This window comes from Erpetoichthys calabaricus, chromosome 8 (assembly GCF_900747795.2).
Source record: "Erpetoichthys calabaricus chromosome 8, fErpCal1.3, whole genome shotgun sequence".
NCBI lineage: Eukaryota > Metazoa > Chordata > Cladistia > Polypteriformes > Polypteridae > Erpetoichthys > Erpetoichthys calabaricus.
This window is the reverse complement of record NC_041401.2, coordinates 188737473-188755329: the sequence shown is the minus strand read 5'-3', so window position 1 is coordinate 188755329 and position 17857 is coordinate 188737473. Positions and strand designations below refer to the sequence as shown.

The window sequence follows — 17857 nt, the reverse complement described above, 5'->3', positions numbered from 1 at the left end:
AAAACAAAACAAAAAAAAAAAAACAATAAGAAGAAGAATTGACATCCATTGTTAATGTTGGGGTGGAACACGAAAGATTAGGGCCATTAAACAAAATATGTGGCACAGCCCACCGTAACTCCATGTATGGGGCACGTATTGTGACAGGCTGGAAAGTTCATGTTTTTCAATATAAAGTTTATGGACTCCTGACCATCACACCATCAAGCTTATTGGACAACCCATTCTACAACCAGGAGCATTAATATGAAGCTGCTCCCCCAATTCCCCTCCACCCCCTTTAACAACTTCCAATTCTCTTTCCAGAAGCTTTTTCAGTGTGTCTGTGGGAATTTGTGCCCATTCAGCCAAAACAGCATTTGTGAGGTCAGGTGCTGATGTTGGACGAGGAGACCTGACAGACAATCGGCGTTCTAGTTCAACCCAAAGGTGTTCAGTAGTGTTGAGAGAGAGGACTCTGTGCGGGCCACTCGAGTTCCTTCATGACTGTCCTGTCCCACAGTACCTCAAACAAGCACTGCGAGGTGTGCAGAAGAGCATCTCTGAACGCACAACACGTCAAACCTTGAAGCAGGTGGGCTTACAGCAGCAGGAGACCACACCGGAAGAGGCAACTGAGGCTACAATTCACATGAGCACTCCAAAATTGGACAACAGAAGAGCGGAAAAAACGGTTGCCTGGTCTGATGTGTCGCAATTTCTGCTGCAACATTCGGATGGTGGGGTCAACAACATGAAAGCATGGATCCATCCTGCCTTGTATCAATGGTTCAGGCTGGTGGTGGTGGTATAATGGTGTGGGGGATATTTTTATGGCACACTTTGGGCCCCTTATTACCAATTGAGCATTGTTTAAATGCCACAGCCTGCCTGAGTCTTGTTGCGGACCATGTCCATCCCTTTATGACCGCAGTGTGCCCACCTTCTGACGGCTAATTCCAGCAGGATAAAGCGCCATGTCACAAAGCTCAGATCACCTCAAACTGGTTTCTTGAACATGACAAGGAGTTCCCTGGACTCAAATGGCCTTCACAGTCACCAGATCTCAATCCAGTAGAGCACCTTAGGGATGTGGTGGAACAGGAGATTCGCATTGCGGATGCGCAGCTGACAAATCTGCAGCAACTGTGTGATGCTATCATGTCAATATGGGCCACAATCCCTGAGGGATGTTTCCAGCACCTTGTTTAATCAACACCATGGAGAATTACGTTAGTTCTGAAGGCAGATGGGGTCTACTCCAGTACTAGCAAGGTGTACCTAATAAAGTGGCTGGCGAGTGTAGTGTGGTTACGACTGTACACCGATCAACAGCCACTACAGAAAAGCATCCATCATTTCATTTTCTGGAGCAACTTTCCCATTACAAGGTAATTGCGAGCTGCAGCCAGCAAACACTGAAATGCCAATCCATCACTGGCACACTCAGCCACCCTCTGTCATGTCACAGCCAGGGTTCCTCCCCCTGATTCGGGTACAAATTTATGTTTTATGTCTCTTTTGGCCATTATTGACTCTTTCATTTTTGGTTTTGTCGATGTCTGTAAGCTGCTTTTGTTTTGTTCTTTGTGTTAATGGGTGGTGCCTCAGGAGGCGGGTCCCCCATGCCAATCACTGCCAGGCAATGCAGTTTCTGGTGATTCATTTTGACTGAGCTCTGGAGACGGTGAGTTCATCGCACTCTGGCTGTGCTTCTGCCTTTGAAATATTTTGGAATTTTTGACCTTCACGCTCCGTGTCTGACTACATTTCTGGATTGTGTATTGGGACTTTGCACTGGAATGGCTGAAGCGTTTCTAAGGAAATTTACTTCTTGTGCTCCTCAGAGCTTCATAGTCATTGGTGTGCATTTTGTGAGAATAGACATTTTATATTTTGTTAAGATTTACTGCTCCTAATTACTAGCCAGGGTTTGATGGCAATATGCAAGTTGCATTGGACAAAAGCGTCTGCCAAGCAAATAAATGTAAATGTATCCCCCTCTAGTGGCCATTTCTTGGAAGGGTTTTTGGAAACCCAGGCCCACAACACCCTTACTAATTCCAAGTCTAAAGCTAACCTTATTACATTTTGAAGAAATGAATGAAAAACATTATAAAATAATAGGAGTGCCAGTGCACAAAAATGCCCCCCGTGAAATGCCACAAGCTCTATTGGTACCTGGCAAGGTGAAGTGAGGTGAGGTGGTGTTCTCACGGGCAAAAGGGTAAATTCATTTAAGACTGAAGCGAGGAAATCCGTCTTTAAGCAAAGAGTTGTGGTAATTCGGAAGAAACTACTGAAGCAACCTTTAAGAAGGATGTGGATGAGACCCTGGGAAAGTTTAGCAAATAGAAACCCAGACAAGCCACAAAGACTGAAAGGTCTCCATTCATTTTGTCACATTTCTCACGTTCTTCTGCACGCTCACTCACATGCAGGAAAACATACAAGTAGCCGAAACACACCACTCAGTATGGCGCCTTTCTGAGTAGGCCGTCTCAAAGCACCTTCATTATTCCAAGTTTAGGGAGCAACTCCACCAAAACAAACCAGCAGGACACTCACCACAAGCCAGCCAGTCCTCAAGAAGAGAACGACTCCAAAGATGTTGATCATGCAGGTGGTAAAAACGCCATCCCAGGTCCCAAAGAGCACCGGCTCCCAGACGAATAACTGGATTTTCCACCATGGCTGGGTGTTGCTCTCCGAGCCCTGAGAAACAAAATGGAGAACAAAAATAAATTTAGTGCTGTGCCGAATACTACATTATTGTAGTTTATTAGTGGTGTAGGTCACGTACTGCAGGGGGCTTCAGATTGGGCGGCCGGAGGTTTTTGTTGCCACCCCCCCCCCTTTTTATTTTTTAATCCAAAGCCAATTGTTGCAGCATTGTACAAGTAGTTACCTTGCTTGTCAAGAATAAGAGAGTTGAGTAATTGCTTAGGGTCCTAGGGTGGGGCGGAGGGAGTGCCATAGAGACAGAGGTAAATGGCACAGAACATTAAGACCCCGCAACAGCTTCAGTGTTGGACCCACTAATGTGTTCACCAGGAAATAAAAGCTTAAATAAACACAAACCTGGAATAGCAAAATTAAAAAAAAAAAAACATAAAAAGAATACTGTAGCTGCGTTTTACTGACGGCAGCAAACGTCAAAGCTGAACACTCTGACAACAGACGACTTCTTTATAGCGAGACTTCCATGACTCAAGCAAAAGCACAAGCGGTCATCCACAAGGTCTTATAATATCACAGTCTCTTAAATCTTCTCAAGTTCAGGTACGGCGACCTTGCTTTCATTTACGATCATGCAGAGATAGATGATGAGAGCACAGTACCTCGGAATAGCTCAGTTCTTTTTCTTTTGTTGACAAGTTCTGGACCAGAAGCGTCCTCTCTCCTCAGATGGTAGAGTCCAGTTTGAATTCGATGCCTTCTGACGAAAATGTAGCTGCGTTTTTTCCAAAATGACCAAAGTTCAGCAGCTTTAACTCAAAAAACGAGATTCAACAAAAGCCTGACACGCCAAAATGATTCCACAGACAAAATATCTTCGTTTTTAAAAGATTTAGTTAAAATTCAAAGTAAAACGGTTCACGCAAAAAAGAAAATTAAAATAGCAAAAAAAAAAAGAAAAATTCTTAAGTTCTGTTCAAAGCTTAAATCTTAATCATAGATAGATAGATTGGGTTCAAGGGGACGACAGCTCCCCCTCAGACTATACGCCAGACACCAGGTAAAAATCCAAATATAATATTTATTTGAACTATAACATGCACAAAGCACCCTCCTCTCCACAATACTCATACACACAATAACACAATAATAAACAATCCTCCACTCTCCCAGACACGTTGCCACCCCTCCACCCAGCTCAACTCAACTCTGGGATCTCCCACAGTCCTTTATATAGTCCGTGACCCGGAAGTGCTCCTGAACCCCTGTCCATGTGACTTCTTAGCACTTCCAGGTCAGATCCAAAAGTCTTCTTTTCATCCCGGAAGTACGTCGGTCTTTTAGTTCATGTGATTATGACGCACTTCCGGGTTGTATGTGAAAGTCTCTCTGCTCCTCCCTGCAGCGCCTTCTAGGGGCCCCTGTGGTATCCAGCAGGGTTGTGGATGAAAACTCCAATGTCCATAATTCCCTGCTGGCATTCGGGGCACCTCCATGCTGCAGGGAGGGCTCCATCTGGTGGCCTGGGGGTATTGGTCGGGATGAAAGGCTGGCCAGAGATATGATAAGATATGATATATGATATGATATATGATATGAAAGGCACTATATAGACAGACACTATATACGAAGATAGACAGGTAGATAGGAAAGGCACTATATAATAGACAGACAGACACTATATAATAAGATAGATAGATACTTTATTAATCCTATCTGTCTGTCTGTCTAAGGGGAAATTCACATACTCCAGCAGCAGCATATTGATAAAAAAACAATATTAAACAGTGATAAAAATACAGGTATAACAGTCAATAACTTTGTATAATGTTAACGTTTACCCCCCCGGGTGGAACTGAAGAGTCGTATAGTGTGGCGGAGGAACGATCTCCTCAGTCTGTCAGTGGAGCAGGACGGTGACAGCAGTCTGTCGCTGAAGCTGCTCCTCTGTCTGGAGATGATCCTGTTCAGTGGATGCAGTGGATTCTCCATGACTGACAGGAGTCTGCTCAGCGCTCGTCGCTCTGCCACGGATGTCCAAACTGTCCAGCTCCGTGCCTACAATAGAGCCTGCCTTCCTCACCAGATTGTCCAGGTGTGAGGCATCCCTCTTCTTTAGGCTGCCTCCCCAGCACACCACCGCATAGAAGAGGGCGCTCGCCACAACCGTCTGATAGAACATCTGCAGCATCTTATTGCAGATGTTGAAGGACGCCAGCCTTCTAAGGAAGTATAGCCGGCTCTTGAACAGAGCATCAGTATTGGCAGTCCAGTCCAGTTTATCATCCAGCTGCACTCCCAGGTATTTATAGGTCTGCACCCTCTGCACACAGTCACCTCTGATGATCACAGGGTTCATGAGGGACCTGGTCCTCCTAAAATCCACCACTAGCTCTTTGGTTTTGCTGGTTTCGCACCATTTAACAAAATCCTTGATTAGGTTCCTATACTTGTTACATTTCAAATCGCTGCATATCACTTCAAACATTTCTGAACAATTTCTAGACAATGACGGTCAGAAAACTGTACGCCTATCCCATTTCTGTGTTGAAAATGGGTCTTTCAAGTCCCTGTTTACTGGGTCCTGTTCTAAACACAACTGACTTATTTATCACACTGTTTCTCAGTTACAGCAAGAAAGTTCAATCTCTTACTAACTTATAGGGGGAAAAGACTATACCATTGTCTATGACTATGGAAGAAATTTATATTCTATTCAAATTAAGCAAACATTAATATGAGTTTAACTCAAAACGAAAATCTTAAAATAGACACGAACAAGTAAAGATCCCTTCACATTCTGCAACCTTTGTGTTGTAGATTTACATTTTAAAATGAACAAATTTATCACATTTGCCATTAATCTACACTCACTAACCCATAATGACAAAGTGACGACGTTTTCAGGAAGGCCTGCAAATGTATTAAAAATCGAAACCTGAAATCGCTCGTTTCTAAAAGTATTCCGACCCTTTGCTCTGCCACATGGGTGCCTCCCGTTTGGTTTAATTCTCTTTGAGATGTGTCTAGAAGTTGACTGGAAGTCCATTTGCGACAAACTGAATTTACTGGACATCATTACATTTGAAAGGCCTGAAGTCAGAAAGACGTTAGGAAGGGACTAGTGCTGATTGAGGCCATGTACAGAAGCCATTTAAAATGCAAATAAAATGTTGTATCATAAAAAGTGCTGAATTTAAACCAAAGGACGTTATGCTGCAATTATGTAATGCAGAAGTGAGAGCACATCTGGAGTCCTGTGTGCAGTTCTGGTTACCACTTTATAAGAAAGACATAGCAGCACCTGAAGCTGTGCAGAGGAGAACAAACAAGTACACCTCAGAGCTCGAGGACCCGTCTTACTGTGACAGACTCGGAGAATCAAACCTGTTTAGTCTCGAACAGAGAAGACTCCATGGGGACCTAAACCAGGTCTTTAAAATCCTCAAAGGCATCGATAAAGAAGATCCAGCAACAGGCCTGAAGTCAGAAAGATGTTAGGAAGGGACTAGTGCTGATCGAGGCTATGTACAGAAGCCATTTAAAACGCAAATAAAATGTTATATCATAAAAAGTGTTGAATTTAAACCAAAGAACATTATGCTGCAATTATATAATGCAGAAGCGAGACCGCATCTGGAGTCCTGTGTGCAGTTCTGCTCACCACTTTACAAGAAAGACATAGCAGCACTTGAAGCTGTGCAGAGGAGAATAAACAAGTACACCTCAGAGCTTGAGGACCCGTCTTACTGTGACAGACTCGGAGAATCAAACCTGTTTAGTCTCGAATAAAGGAGACTGCATGGGGACCTAAACCAGGTCTTTAAATTCCTCATTGAGAAAGAAGATCCTGTCACATTCTTTCATCTTAACGGTGAATCACGTACTCAAGGACACCTAGTGGAGATTAAGAGGAAGTGCATTTAAGACTGAAGCCAGGAAGTACTTCTTTACCCAAAGAGTTGTGGGACTCTGAAACAAACTACCGAGCCATGGAGTTGAAGCAGAAACCTCGACAACCTTCAAGAAGGATCATAATCTCTGGATCATCAAGAGATGAACACATGAGATATAAAAAAAATAAAATCATAGTCAAGGGCAGGCAGGGGGTCACTACCAAAAAGGAAAAGAGTCTGTGCTATCAAAACCAAAAAAGCTAAATCCAAATCAAAGGCCAAAATTTCTAGCGCTAGGTCCTGCCTGAAACTGAAGCAAAGTATCTCTAAAGCCAATGTCACATTATGCTACCTCTAGTCTTAGGATATGCCAGATTTGTCGACTGTGGTTTCTGATCTCATCGTCGGACCATCTCAATTTACACGACTGATAAAAGAAAATCTCTGGGCATGTAAAATTTAGCGACTACTTGTGGCGTTTCCAGCCGCGTAGTGCTTGCTTCATTTTCAGAGACCCAATAGCGTGCTGTCTGACGGAGCTGGTGCTATATAAATGGTGTGAAGGACGGCATCATTGCCCGGCCAGGATGCCTTTAGGATGGAAGGACAGGGGAAGACAGCTTACAAAGGGCTTTACCCCCTCCAAGACTCCAGATGGCAGCAAGTTCAGGCTTAGACTCCCACATGGGTGCCCGCAGGGCATGCCGGGTATTGTATTCCAGGGGGAAAGCCCTGTTGGGTCCATTTGGAGCCACCAGAGGGAGCTCCTATGTCATGGGGTTTCCACCTCATCCTTAAGCACTTCTGGGGTGGTTAAAATAAAAAGGACTGCCCACCTCGTATCAAGGAGCCAGAGTCGGGAGGAAGGAGGACAAAGCTTGCAAATGGAGCAGAGGAGGCAGTGAGAAACAGAGAATGAGAAAGAAGACAAAGTATTGTGCTTAGTGGACTTGTGGCTGTGGTGGTGGGAAATCCTTATAAAAGAAGACTTTGCCCACATTAAAAAGACTTTTTGCCTTTTAAATCGGTGTCCGTGCTGGATTGTGTTGGGCATTTGGGGAGCTGGAATGCCCACTACTGTCCATAATGGTTAATGGGTACACCAGGTTCAGCTGCAATTTCAGCCCTTTCTTCTGTGCTGGTGCTATATATTAAATAGAAGAGAGAAGCCCATCTGTCTTGTTTTGGTGAAGTCCAAAACATACATGGTTCTCATTCCTCTTCACTACATTCTGCATTGTACGTCCGAATAAGCATTCATTAGCTGTCAGCTCTCATGCAGTACAGGACCCATCTCTACAACTAAAGATAAGATTTTGTTGATTTTGGCGAGAGTCGCAGACTAGCTGAAGTGCGTCACTGGGTGTGTGTCAGACTAGACAGCTGCTTCAAGAAGTGAAGATCACATAAATAATGGGTACGACTGAAAAATAAAAACCATCTCTGGGAAAGTCGTCTAATGTGACATGGTCTTGAGAGGTTTTTCACAGAAGGGAAAGAGTCTCCACCAAGGGATAGCAATTACAGTAAATGCCAGCATATTTATAACATCATTTCCTGCGATGTCCGAAATGTAACCGAGCTTGATCACATGACGCTTACTTGTAAGAAAGGACAAGCAATACTAGTTAAAATTAAAAATGAACGCCAAATTAATGATCGAGAACCTACAAGACCCATGACAAAAAAAAAATCTAGCGTGTATAAAATGATAAAAGGTTGTGTCCGTCTGTCACCTGATTACTTGTGAACCACTGGGGTTAGAACCTTGATCTTAGTCTTAACCAAAAACGTATGACATGATACACTCTGTTGAAGCAAAAAAAAAAAATGGGTCTACCTGTAAACTTCTGTGACGTTCTTCAGGTTTGCGTCTTTCCTACGGCAAACTATACAGGAAATCTGATTGAGAAAGTAAAACAGCAGACATCTGCTGAAAGTGAAGCAAACTGTAGAAGCCAATTATGTGATAGGAAGAAGACAACGAATGACAGCTGCAGCATCCACTGCACATCAAGCACATGTGGTGTGGTGACCTGTTGGTACCCATGAACAAATGGGGCAGGAACCTTCAATTTGGGAAAGCCGAAGTTCCACGTATTTCTAGTACACATATAAAATGCATCAATTATCACCCTAATGTCTTCATTAATGTTAGGGTGTACTCACACTAGACCCATTTGTTCCGTACTGCGTCCAAGTGCAATTGTCGTCCCCCTCTCCACTTTACTTCCTCGCTGGCCCGCACTCACACTGCGCTTCACGTTCTGTCATCACCATGCGACTTCATGTAAAGCCAAAACAAGATCCAAAAATGGAGTGACAGCATGCAAGTCAAAGTGATTTTACTTATTATGTGTGTTTTTTTGGAGTCGTGTAGGGCAAGACAACACTCTACCCTCTTACAGATTTATTGAGTGTGCAGTGCAGCGTTTTGCTGTTAATTGTGCTGCACATAAGAGAAGCTTTTTATGGAGACAAATGATGTTAAGCTTTTCTTACCAACTGCAATTCACATCCACCTGTAAGGTGAGAATGACAATCTGTTTTTAACTCAAACGGTATCAAATGTGACTTGTCACATCATTGACGTCATGTCCATTTTCCATACTCAGACACGTCTAGCGACCACACCGTTCCTGAATGCTACTCTTCCAAGCGGGCCAGGGCACGGTATGGTTGGCCTGGTATGGAGTGATCACACTAGTCAATCAAAATAGACTTTGCGGGGTTAGATGCGGACAAATGTGCTCGGGCACAGAACAAATTGCCAGTGCGAGTGCACCCTAATTCTTGATCTGCCATGTACTCTGTGAACTTCCCAGTGATCCCTGAAGATTTAATCTGCTTGAATGCGGAGCCACACAGTACCTGCACATCCTCATGAAAAAGCTCCTGCACAAGGCCAGCCGGTTGTCTTCTTGTATTCAGCTGCAATAATGTCACATCGTCATCAGCCGACTTCCTGGGCTTGGTGGGACGTTGGTCAGAGTGCCCTTCCATGGTCAAATTCAAAAAGAGGAAAAACCTCTGCTGTCAACTGGTGGAATTTGTAGAAAGAACCCAAACCAGATGATGTTCAAGGAGCATGGTCCATATGATGAGTAATGCCTAGAGGGGAACAACAACATAGATACATCAATCAATCGATTAAAAATATTGACCAAGATGGAAAAAGAGCATACGAGATGTATGGCCTTAACATCTTTACTTTATGAGTGTTTTACACTAATACAAGAAATGTCTAAGGGCCTTGACACATTCCATGACCTTTTCAATGATTTTCAGTTGCAGAGTCAATGGCGGTCACAGTGCACAAGCGTTACAAGTCACGTCGTCAGACATACCCCAGCGACTTAGTCCAACCATTCCACGACTTACCTTAACAAAACCTAAACGTTTGATTTTGTCTTAAGGGCTCATTTATACTTCACATTCAGAACACGTACGCGCCTGCATCATGGCTGCCACGCGTTCATTTGATGCAACCTCTGAGCAGGTCCTCAGAAATTAACGTGACGCGTGCGTGAGTTGTAGTACCAGCAAAAAGTCGGGGGGCGCGGTGTGCTAAAAGTTGGAATGTGACGTCAGAGTCTCTGGTTACTATCTACATGTGACAGAAAGCCGCTCTGAGGATCCTACGAGATCGATGTGTGCGCTTCGATGTTTGATGAATGGTTCGATGTGGTGAAGCAAAATGCCAACATACACATGCATTCATGGTGCTTTTATATTCAAGCGTTGCATTTTCCCCGATCGTAATGACACGATACATTTTAAAAGTCTCACATACCGTCTACTGTGCCGTCTTTTTTTCTAGGGCTTCCTCCGGTACTGACAGCAGTGGCAAACAGCAATAGATCGCCACACTGAGCACATTAAATGTATGATATTCCAACTCTCTGCACATTTAGAATCCTTAGATTTATACTTGATATCACTTTCATGAGGAAATGCATTGCAGTATGTATGTTAAATTTTACAGATAAATCGGTAATTTCGTTTAAATAATGAATACTGTTAATAATGACACACATGGGGGTGACGCGGTGGCGGAGCGTTAGCGCTGCTGTCTCACAGGGAGTCTCGTCGCTGGTGTTCCCTGCCTGGAGTTCACATGTTTTCCTGCTGGGTTTCCACAGTGGGCTGCAGTTTCCTCCCAAAGATATGCAGATTTGGTGACACTAAAATGACGCCATCATGCATGTGTGTGTTTGTATTCACCTTGTGATGAGCTGATGCCTCGTTCAGGGATTGTTTCAGCCTCGTGCCCAATGCTAGCTGAAAAGGACAAATCTCTGGACTGATGGATTTAATCATTAAACATCCTTTTCAGAGATATTGTGGTAAGGTGTCATCGGACTTTAATGGCTGTTCCAGGCAATTCACAACACAGCGAAGCCGAACCTGTTCTCCCCGTGATAATATCTTGCACTGCCACCTAGTGGATTCCTCCAGATTTACATAAAGTGCGCGCGCAAGTATAAACAGTACAGGTACTCCTCACTTTACGACCAAGTTCCGTTCCGACGACTACGTCGTTAAGCGAATTGGTCGATAAGTGAGGAGCTTGCGCCGGGAATATAGGATCGTTGTAAAATTATAAAATTATGCAACAAACTTCAAATTTATTCATAAAAAGACATGCATATGTACATATAATCATTTGTAAATGATTCTGTCGATTTTTCGCCTTCACGTGCCTTCAAAGTCTCAAAGATACCGCGTGCCTTAGCTTGAATTATTAAAAGGCTTATCGGCATATTATTTTGCATCTGGTAGTCAAACCAGATTGCCAATAATTTCTCCATCTCATTAATAAGACCTTTTCGCTGCCTAGTTATTATGGCTTTAAATCCTGTCGATGATTTCACCGCCTCTTTCACTCTAACTTTATCCTTTAAAATCGTTGAAATTGTCGAATGTGCCAATTTCAAGTCACATGCTGTTTCTTTAAGCGTTTTACCAACTTCGTAGTCTTGTAGGATTTTTATTTTCATTTCAAGGTCGATAGCTTTCCTTCATTTCTTAACAATTTCTCCAGATGATGCCATACTTTTTCTTTTCGTTGACGTCTGTACTATTTTGGGGTTACAAATATGTAAAAAAAACAAAAACGAGGTTACACAGTGACTGCTTGTAGGAATGAAACTGACTGAAAAAGCGCATAGCAAGCCTATAGTATGCTCAGTGCGCATGTCACCATTCGCCACTGACCGACACTCAAGCTGAGAAAGGGGATTCCCCAAATTGCAGGTCGAAACTCGATTGGTCGTTAAGTGCGAGTGGTCGTTAAGCAAATAGGTTGTAAAGTGAGGAGTACCTGTACAACGCTTGCGTAGCAGGAGCGGGACGCATGCGTCACGTGAAGTATAAGTCTGGCCTAAGACTTGGGGTGGTCTCTATGTATGCTAGGGCTGAGTACAGTACAAACTGCAGAGATATTCGTAATGAAAACCTCCTGAGCCGAGCTGAAGGTTCGCCTTCCAACAGGACAAAGCAAAGACAGCACAGTAGTGTCAAGATATATATACACACACACATATATTATTTATATATAAATATATATATATATATTATATATGATATATACAGTGGGTACGGAAAGTATTCAGACCCCCTTCAACTTTTCACTCTTTGTCATATTGCAGCCATTTGCTAAAATCATTTAAATTAATTTTTTCCCTCATTAATGTACACACAGCACCCCATATTGACAGACAATAAAAGAATTTTTGAAATTGTTGCAGATTTATTAAAAAAGAAAAACTGAAATATCACATGGTCCTAAGTATTCAGACCCTTTGCTCAGTATTTAGTAGAAGCGCCCTTTTGAGCTAATACAGCCATGAGTCTTCTTGGGAAAGATGCAACAAGTTTTTCACACCTGGATTTGGGGATCCTCTGCCATTCCTCCTTGCAGATCCTCTCCTGGTCTGTCAGGTTGGATGGTAAACGTTGGTGGACAGCCATTTTTAGGTTTCTCCAGAGATGCTCAATTGGGTTTAAGTCAGAGCTCTGGCTGGGCCATTCAAGAACAGTCACAGAGTTGTTGTGAAGCCACTCCTTCGTTATTTTAGCTGTGTGCTTAGGGTCATTGTCTTGTTGGAAGGTAAACCTTCGGCCCAGTCTGAGGTCCTTAGCACTCTGGAGAAGGTTTTTGTCCAAGATATCCCTGTACTTGGCCGCATTCATCTTTCCCTCGATTGCAACCAGTCGTCCTGTCCCTGCAGCTGAAAAACACCCCCACAGCATGATGCTGCCACCGCCATGCTTCACTGTGGGGACTGTATTGGACAAGTGATGAGCAGTGCCTGGTTGTCTCCACGTACCTCAGTGCAAGCCACATGACAGCCCGCATGGAGTTTGCTAAAAAACACCTGAAGGACTCTGAGATGATGAGAAATAAGATTCTCTGTTCTGATGAGACCAAGATAGAACTTTTTGGCCTTAATTCTAAGCGGTATGTGTGGAGACAACCAGGCACTGCTCATCACTTGTCCAATACAGTCCCCACAGTGAAGCATGGCGGTGGCAGCATCATGCTGTGGGGGTGTTTTTCAGCTGCAGGGACAGGACGACTGGTTGAAATCGAGGGAAAGATGAATGCGGCCAAGTACAGGGATATCTTGGACAAAAACCTCCTCCAGAGTGCTAAGGACCTCAGACTGGGCCGAAGGTTTACCTTCCAACAAGACAATGACCCTAAGCACACAGCTAAAATAACGAAGGAGTGGCTTCACAACAACTCTGTGACTGTTCTTGAATGGCCCAGCCAGAGCCCTGACTTAAACCCAATTGAGCATCTCTGGAGAGACCTAAAAATGGCTGTCCACCAACGTTTACCATCCAACCTGACACAACTGGAGAGGATCTGCAAGGAGGAATGGCAGAGGATCCCCAAATCCAGGTGTGAAAATCTTGTTGCATCTTTCCCAAGAAGACTCATGGCTGTATTAGCTCAAAAGGGCGCTTCTACTAAATACTGAGCAAAGGGTCTGAATACTTAGGACCATGTGATATTTCAGTTTTTCTTTTTTAATAAATCGGCAACAATTTCAAAAATTCTTTTTTTTGTCTGTCAATATGGGGTGCTGTGTGTACATTAATGAGGAAAAAAATTAATTTAAATGATTTTAGCAAATGGCTGCAATATGACAAAGAGTGAAAAATTGAAGGGGGTCTGAATACTTTCCGTACCCACCGTATATGTCTATCTATCTATATATATATTATATATAGCGCATAGTTTACTGTCAAATAATGCAAAGAGTACGTGACACATGTTTCGCCCTAATTCTGGGCTCATCAGCTGTTCACACTCACTGCACCTCCTCTCGGGGATCGAACCTCGGACATCAGCGTCAAAGGTGAAGCAGTGGCTTATTGACAACACTGGGGGCGTCCTTGAGTGGCTCGGCCAGAGCCCAGACTTGACTGCAAAGAAACGTCTCTGGAGAGACCTGAAAGTAGCTGTCCACCGATGGTCTCCAATCTGACTTGACAGAATCTGCTGGGAAGAACGGCAGAAAACACCGAAATCCAAGCTCCAGAACCTCAAACCACACTGAAGCTTCTTCTTCCATCAGGGCTCCCGAACACTTGTGTCTCTTATTTATTTTAAATACATTTGTGAAAATTCCTAAACTCCTCCTTTCTATTGGTCATTATGGAGTACGGAGTGTTGGGTGCTAAGGGACAACATGAATGCACTGTGGATGCTTCATGTTTCTCCTTGGGTTGTCCTGTTGATGGAGTACTTGGAAAGTAAAGCGAGGACAAATTAGGACGTCGACATACTGGACAAAACAGCGGGCACCACGGGCTGAGCAAGAAGATGAATTCGGTTACAAAGACAGTTTCAGCTGGGCTGGAATATAAAGAAACAGGAGAAGGGCTTCATTTGGAGGTCCTGAGATCACAGAGATATCACCAGCCATAGGAATAACATAAAATGTTTGTAATGAGGCCGATGCCACCAGCACAACTGGGCAAGAGCTGTGTGGACCCCGGAGGACTGTGAGGGAGGTCTGCTCAGAAACAGAAGGACAAAGCAGCACACCTGCTAATGTGTGGGCCGCTTCTCAAGTCTACACACACCATCGCTGATAAGAACGAGGCCAAGGCTTTCAGACGATGGCAGCCTGCCAGACTGCTGGTGCTGGGTGGGCAGGGCGAGGGTGCCAGCTTATAAGATTACTGGCTGGTGTTTACATTCAGTGGTCAAGGCGCTAGAAAGTCGGCCCACCGAGGACGTGCTGGACATGGTCGGGTCAGAATATGGCAGCTCCTAGTAAACGGGGATTTTAAATGACTCCCAATTTGCGTTGTATCCCGTGGACAGAAAGAGGTTTGAAACAGCCAGGCTAAGAGGACAGACGGGCAGACAGAGAGAGGTTACGAAAGGCGCTATATAAAAGAGACAGACAAGATATTAAAGGCCATATATATGAGATAGATATGAAACATAATACATAAATGATTGAAAGGTGTTATATAAAAAATAGAACAACAGATGATATGAAAGGTAATGAGACACAAGACATGAAAGGCACTATACAAGAGGTAGACAGGAGATAGAAAAGTATAAGAAACAGACTGACGAGATATAAAAGTATAGATAGATAGATAGATTTTAAATAAAAATCCCAAAGTAACTCTGTAAAGGGTTCAATGTATCCACCTTAATAAAAGGTCTGTGAGTTTGTGCATCTATTTGTCTGTCTGGTTGTTATGGCCCAACACAAAAATTTATAGTAATAAAATGGATTGCATTTGTAGTTCCAACAGATGCCGTGTCACTAACATTTTACAGATAGATAAATCAATCAATTAAAAAGGCACTATATGATAGATAGATATTTGTGTAGTCGGCAGGATTACATATAGATATTTTAGTGTAGTCGGCAGGATTACATAGATAGAGATAGATATTTTAGTGTAGTCGGCAGGATTAGATAGATAGATAGATAGATAGATAGATAGATAGATAGATAGATAGGAAAGGCACTATATAAAATAATAATTGGATCGATAGATGCCATGAAAGGTATTATATTATATATATATATGAGACAGAAGACAAGAATTTCACTATACAGTATAAGAGGAAGATAGGTGAAATAAAGAGACTATACAAGAGATAGATGATATAAAATGTGCCATATAAAGAAACAGATAGATGGGCACAAGATATGAAAGGCAATAAATATATATATATATAAGATAGATAGATAAAAAAGTTAAACATAAGAAATATGAACAATATGAAGGCCATTATTCAAGAGGCAGAGATATATGTAAGGCACTATATGATAGATATAGATGAGAAAGGCACTATATAACAGATGGTATGTAAAGCAATATATTTGATAGAGAGAATATGAAAGGCATTACATAAGAAATAGAGAACATGAAAGGAATATACACATGGATAGGTAAACGAAATGAAAGGCACTATATGACAGATCTTTTCTATCATGTTTCTACACAAAGGGAATGAAGGGCACTATACAAGTGTCCGAGAACGAGAGAGGCGAATGGCATTAAAGGCACTATATAAGTGATAGACGTCTGGAATGAAGAAAGACTTTAGACTGTTAAGGACCTTCAGTACACTTAACAGTTGGGTAGAATTAGGGGGGGAAAAATGAAGGTTCAGCTTCACTCGTGTTTGGACTTCCAGTTTGTTTTGTGTCATTTCATGGTGTTTAAGCCAGGAAAACCACGAGGATATACGCAAAGAGCACTGGGGCGCAGAACGGCAGCGCACCTTCCACGCCGCGGTGTACGCGCAGCTCACTCCACCTGGAGACTCGCGAGCGCGCCTGATTTGAGGTTATTTGCACCCGGCTGGGCAGGACGAGCTGGTGGGGAGGGGTGCCAACCTTGTACTGGTGTGTTTGCCTGCCGGAGTTTAAATTCGGTGCTCAAGGCCGTAGAAAGTCGGCCGACCGAGGATGTGCTGGACACGGCAGGATCACAATGTGGATTCCAGCAACAAGGATTTTCAATTCGATGTGGCGCGCGCCACTTTGCGGTCATTTCAATAGCTACTTGAAAGAATCGTTTTGTCGCTAGGAACGGGTGTTTGGCATCTAAAATGAGTAAAATACCAAATACAAAATCTACAAGTTGAAGCGATCCTTCTCAAGGTACATTTGAAACAGTAAATTAGTCTGTAATTTATGTAAGCTGACGCTGTGCCGTAGTGGTTTAGGCTTTGGATGTCTAGCCGGGCCAGACTAGCCCGGAGGTTGAGGGTTCGAATCCTGCTACTGACACCATGTGTGTGACCCTGAGCAAGTCATTTCACCCGCCTGCACTTCCACTGGAAAAAAAAACGCAATAAAAGTAACCAATTGAATCCCAAATGTTGCAAGTCGCCTTGAGTAAAGGCGTCAGCCAAGTAAATTTAAAAAATGTTTCTCCGTTTTAAGGATCGGCGAGCTGTGGATTGATGACGAACATACTTAACTAGCTGTGCCACTGGAAAGTAACATACAAAATTTAGAGAGGAAAACCCCTTTTATCGGAGATTTATTTTAGTAACACAGCGCCTGCCCCCCTCTCTTTTAAACTGCGCCTATAGCTACGTCTCGATGGTCAGTCGCAGGGGTCGCCCGCTCTTACTCTTGTCAAACCAGCAGCTCCACGTGCCGCTCCCTTAATACACCCGCAGCCTGGGGGAGGAAATCGTAAAAGTGACTAATCAAACTGCACAAGAAAAATAAATAATAAAAAAAACGCCCGATTTAACTTACCGCTTTAAACAACAACAGGTGTCCGAGGAGGTGCGCAGATGAGGAGCGGACTTCCACTCCACGGGCGGACACACGCCGTTCACGGAACGCAGCTCAGCTGACTGATCGCCGGCGTGTCACAATTTCGCAAACCTCAGTGCGTCTCACCTGTCGGAATCCACCTCTCTCCGCCTACCTGCGCGCGCACGCGTACTAGCAAGTAAGAAAAAAAAAAAACTTCCAGTTTAGCCAAAAGGGACCAGGATTAACGCATCATTAAGGTATAAAAAAAATCCGGGAGACGCCTCTCTACTACCGCCCTCTTGGCAAACATCCTTTTTCTAACTACTGGACAGTTGGAAAGCAGCAAGCTGGCATGTATTCATTTCAAGGGATTGTTGACATCCAATGTTTCACTTTGTTCCGCTTTAGCACCTTGACGCCCACATCATTATTGACAGCCAACTCTGTGGTCGTAGAAGTGCATGTGGCTTGGGGATGGATTGGCACCCAGTCATTTAGGGCCCAGAAGCTTGAACTGTTATGGGGGCCCCTTTGCAT

The 17857-nt window shown here is 43.5% G+C and overlaps 1 protein-coding gene across 3 annotated transcripts in view; it reads right to left on the bottom strand.

Moving 5' to 3' along the window:
- slc12a8 (solute carrier family 12 member 8) overlaps positions 1-17615 on the bottom strand; it is a 112668-nt gene extending 95053 nt beyond the window's left edge. Inside the window, exons 1-3 of one of the 3 annotated variants that reach the window (XM_028807997.2) lie at positions 17318-17615; positions 9426-9665; positions 2548-2694 (exon numbers count right to left, since the gene is read on the bottom strand). In XM_028807997.2, the coding sequence (XP_028663830.2) occupies positions 2548-2694; positions 9426-9557 (279 nt within the window). In that variant the 5' untranslated portion in view covers positions 9558-9665; positions 17318-17615. The remainder of the gene's footprint in view (positions 1-2547; positions 2695-9425; positions 9666-17317) is intronic. The other 2 variants (XM_028807995.2, XM_028807996.2) reach the window with 2 other exon arrangements.
- Between the last annotated feature and the right edge of the window lie 242 nt (positions 17616-17857).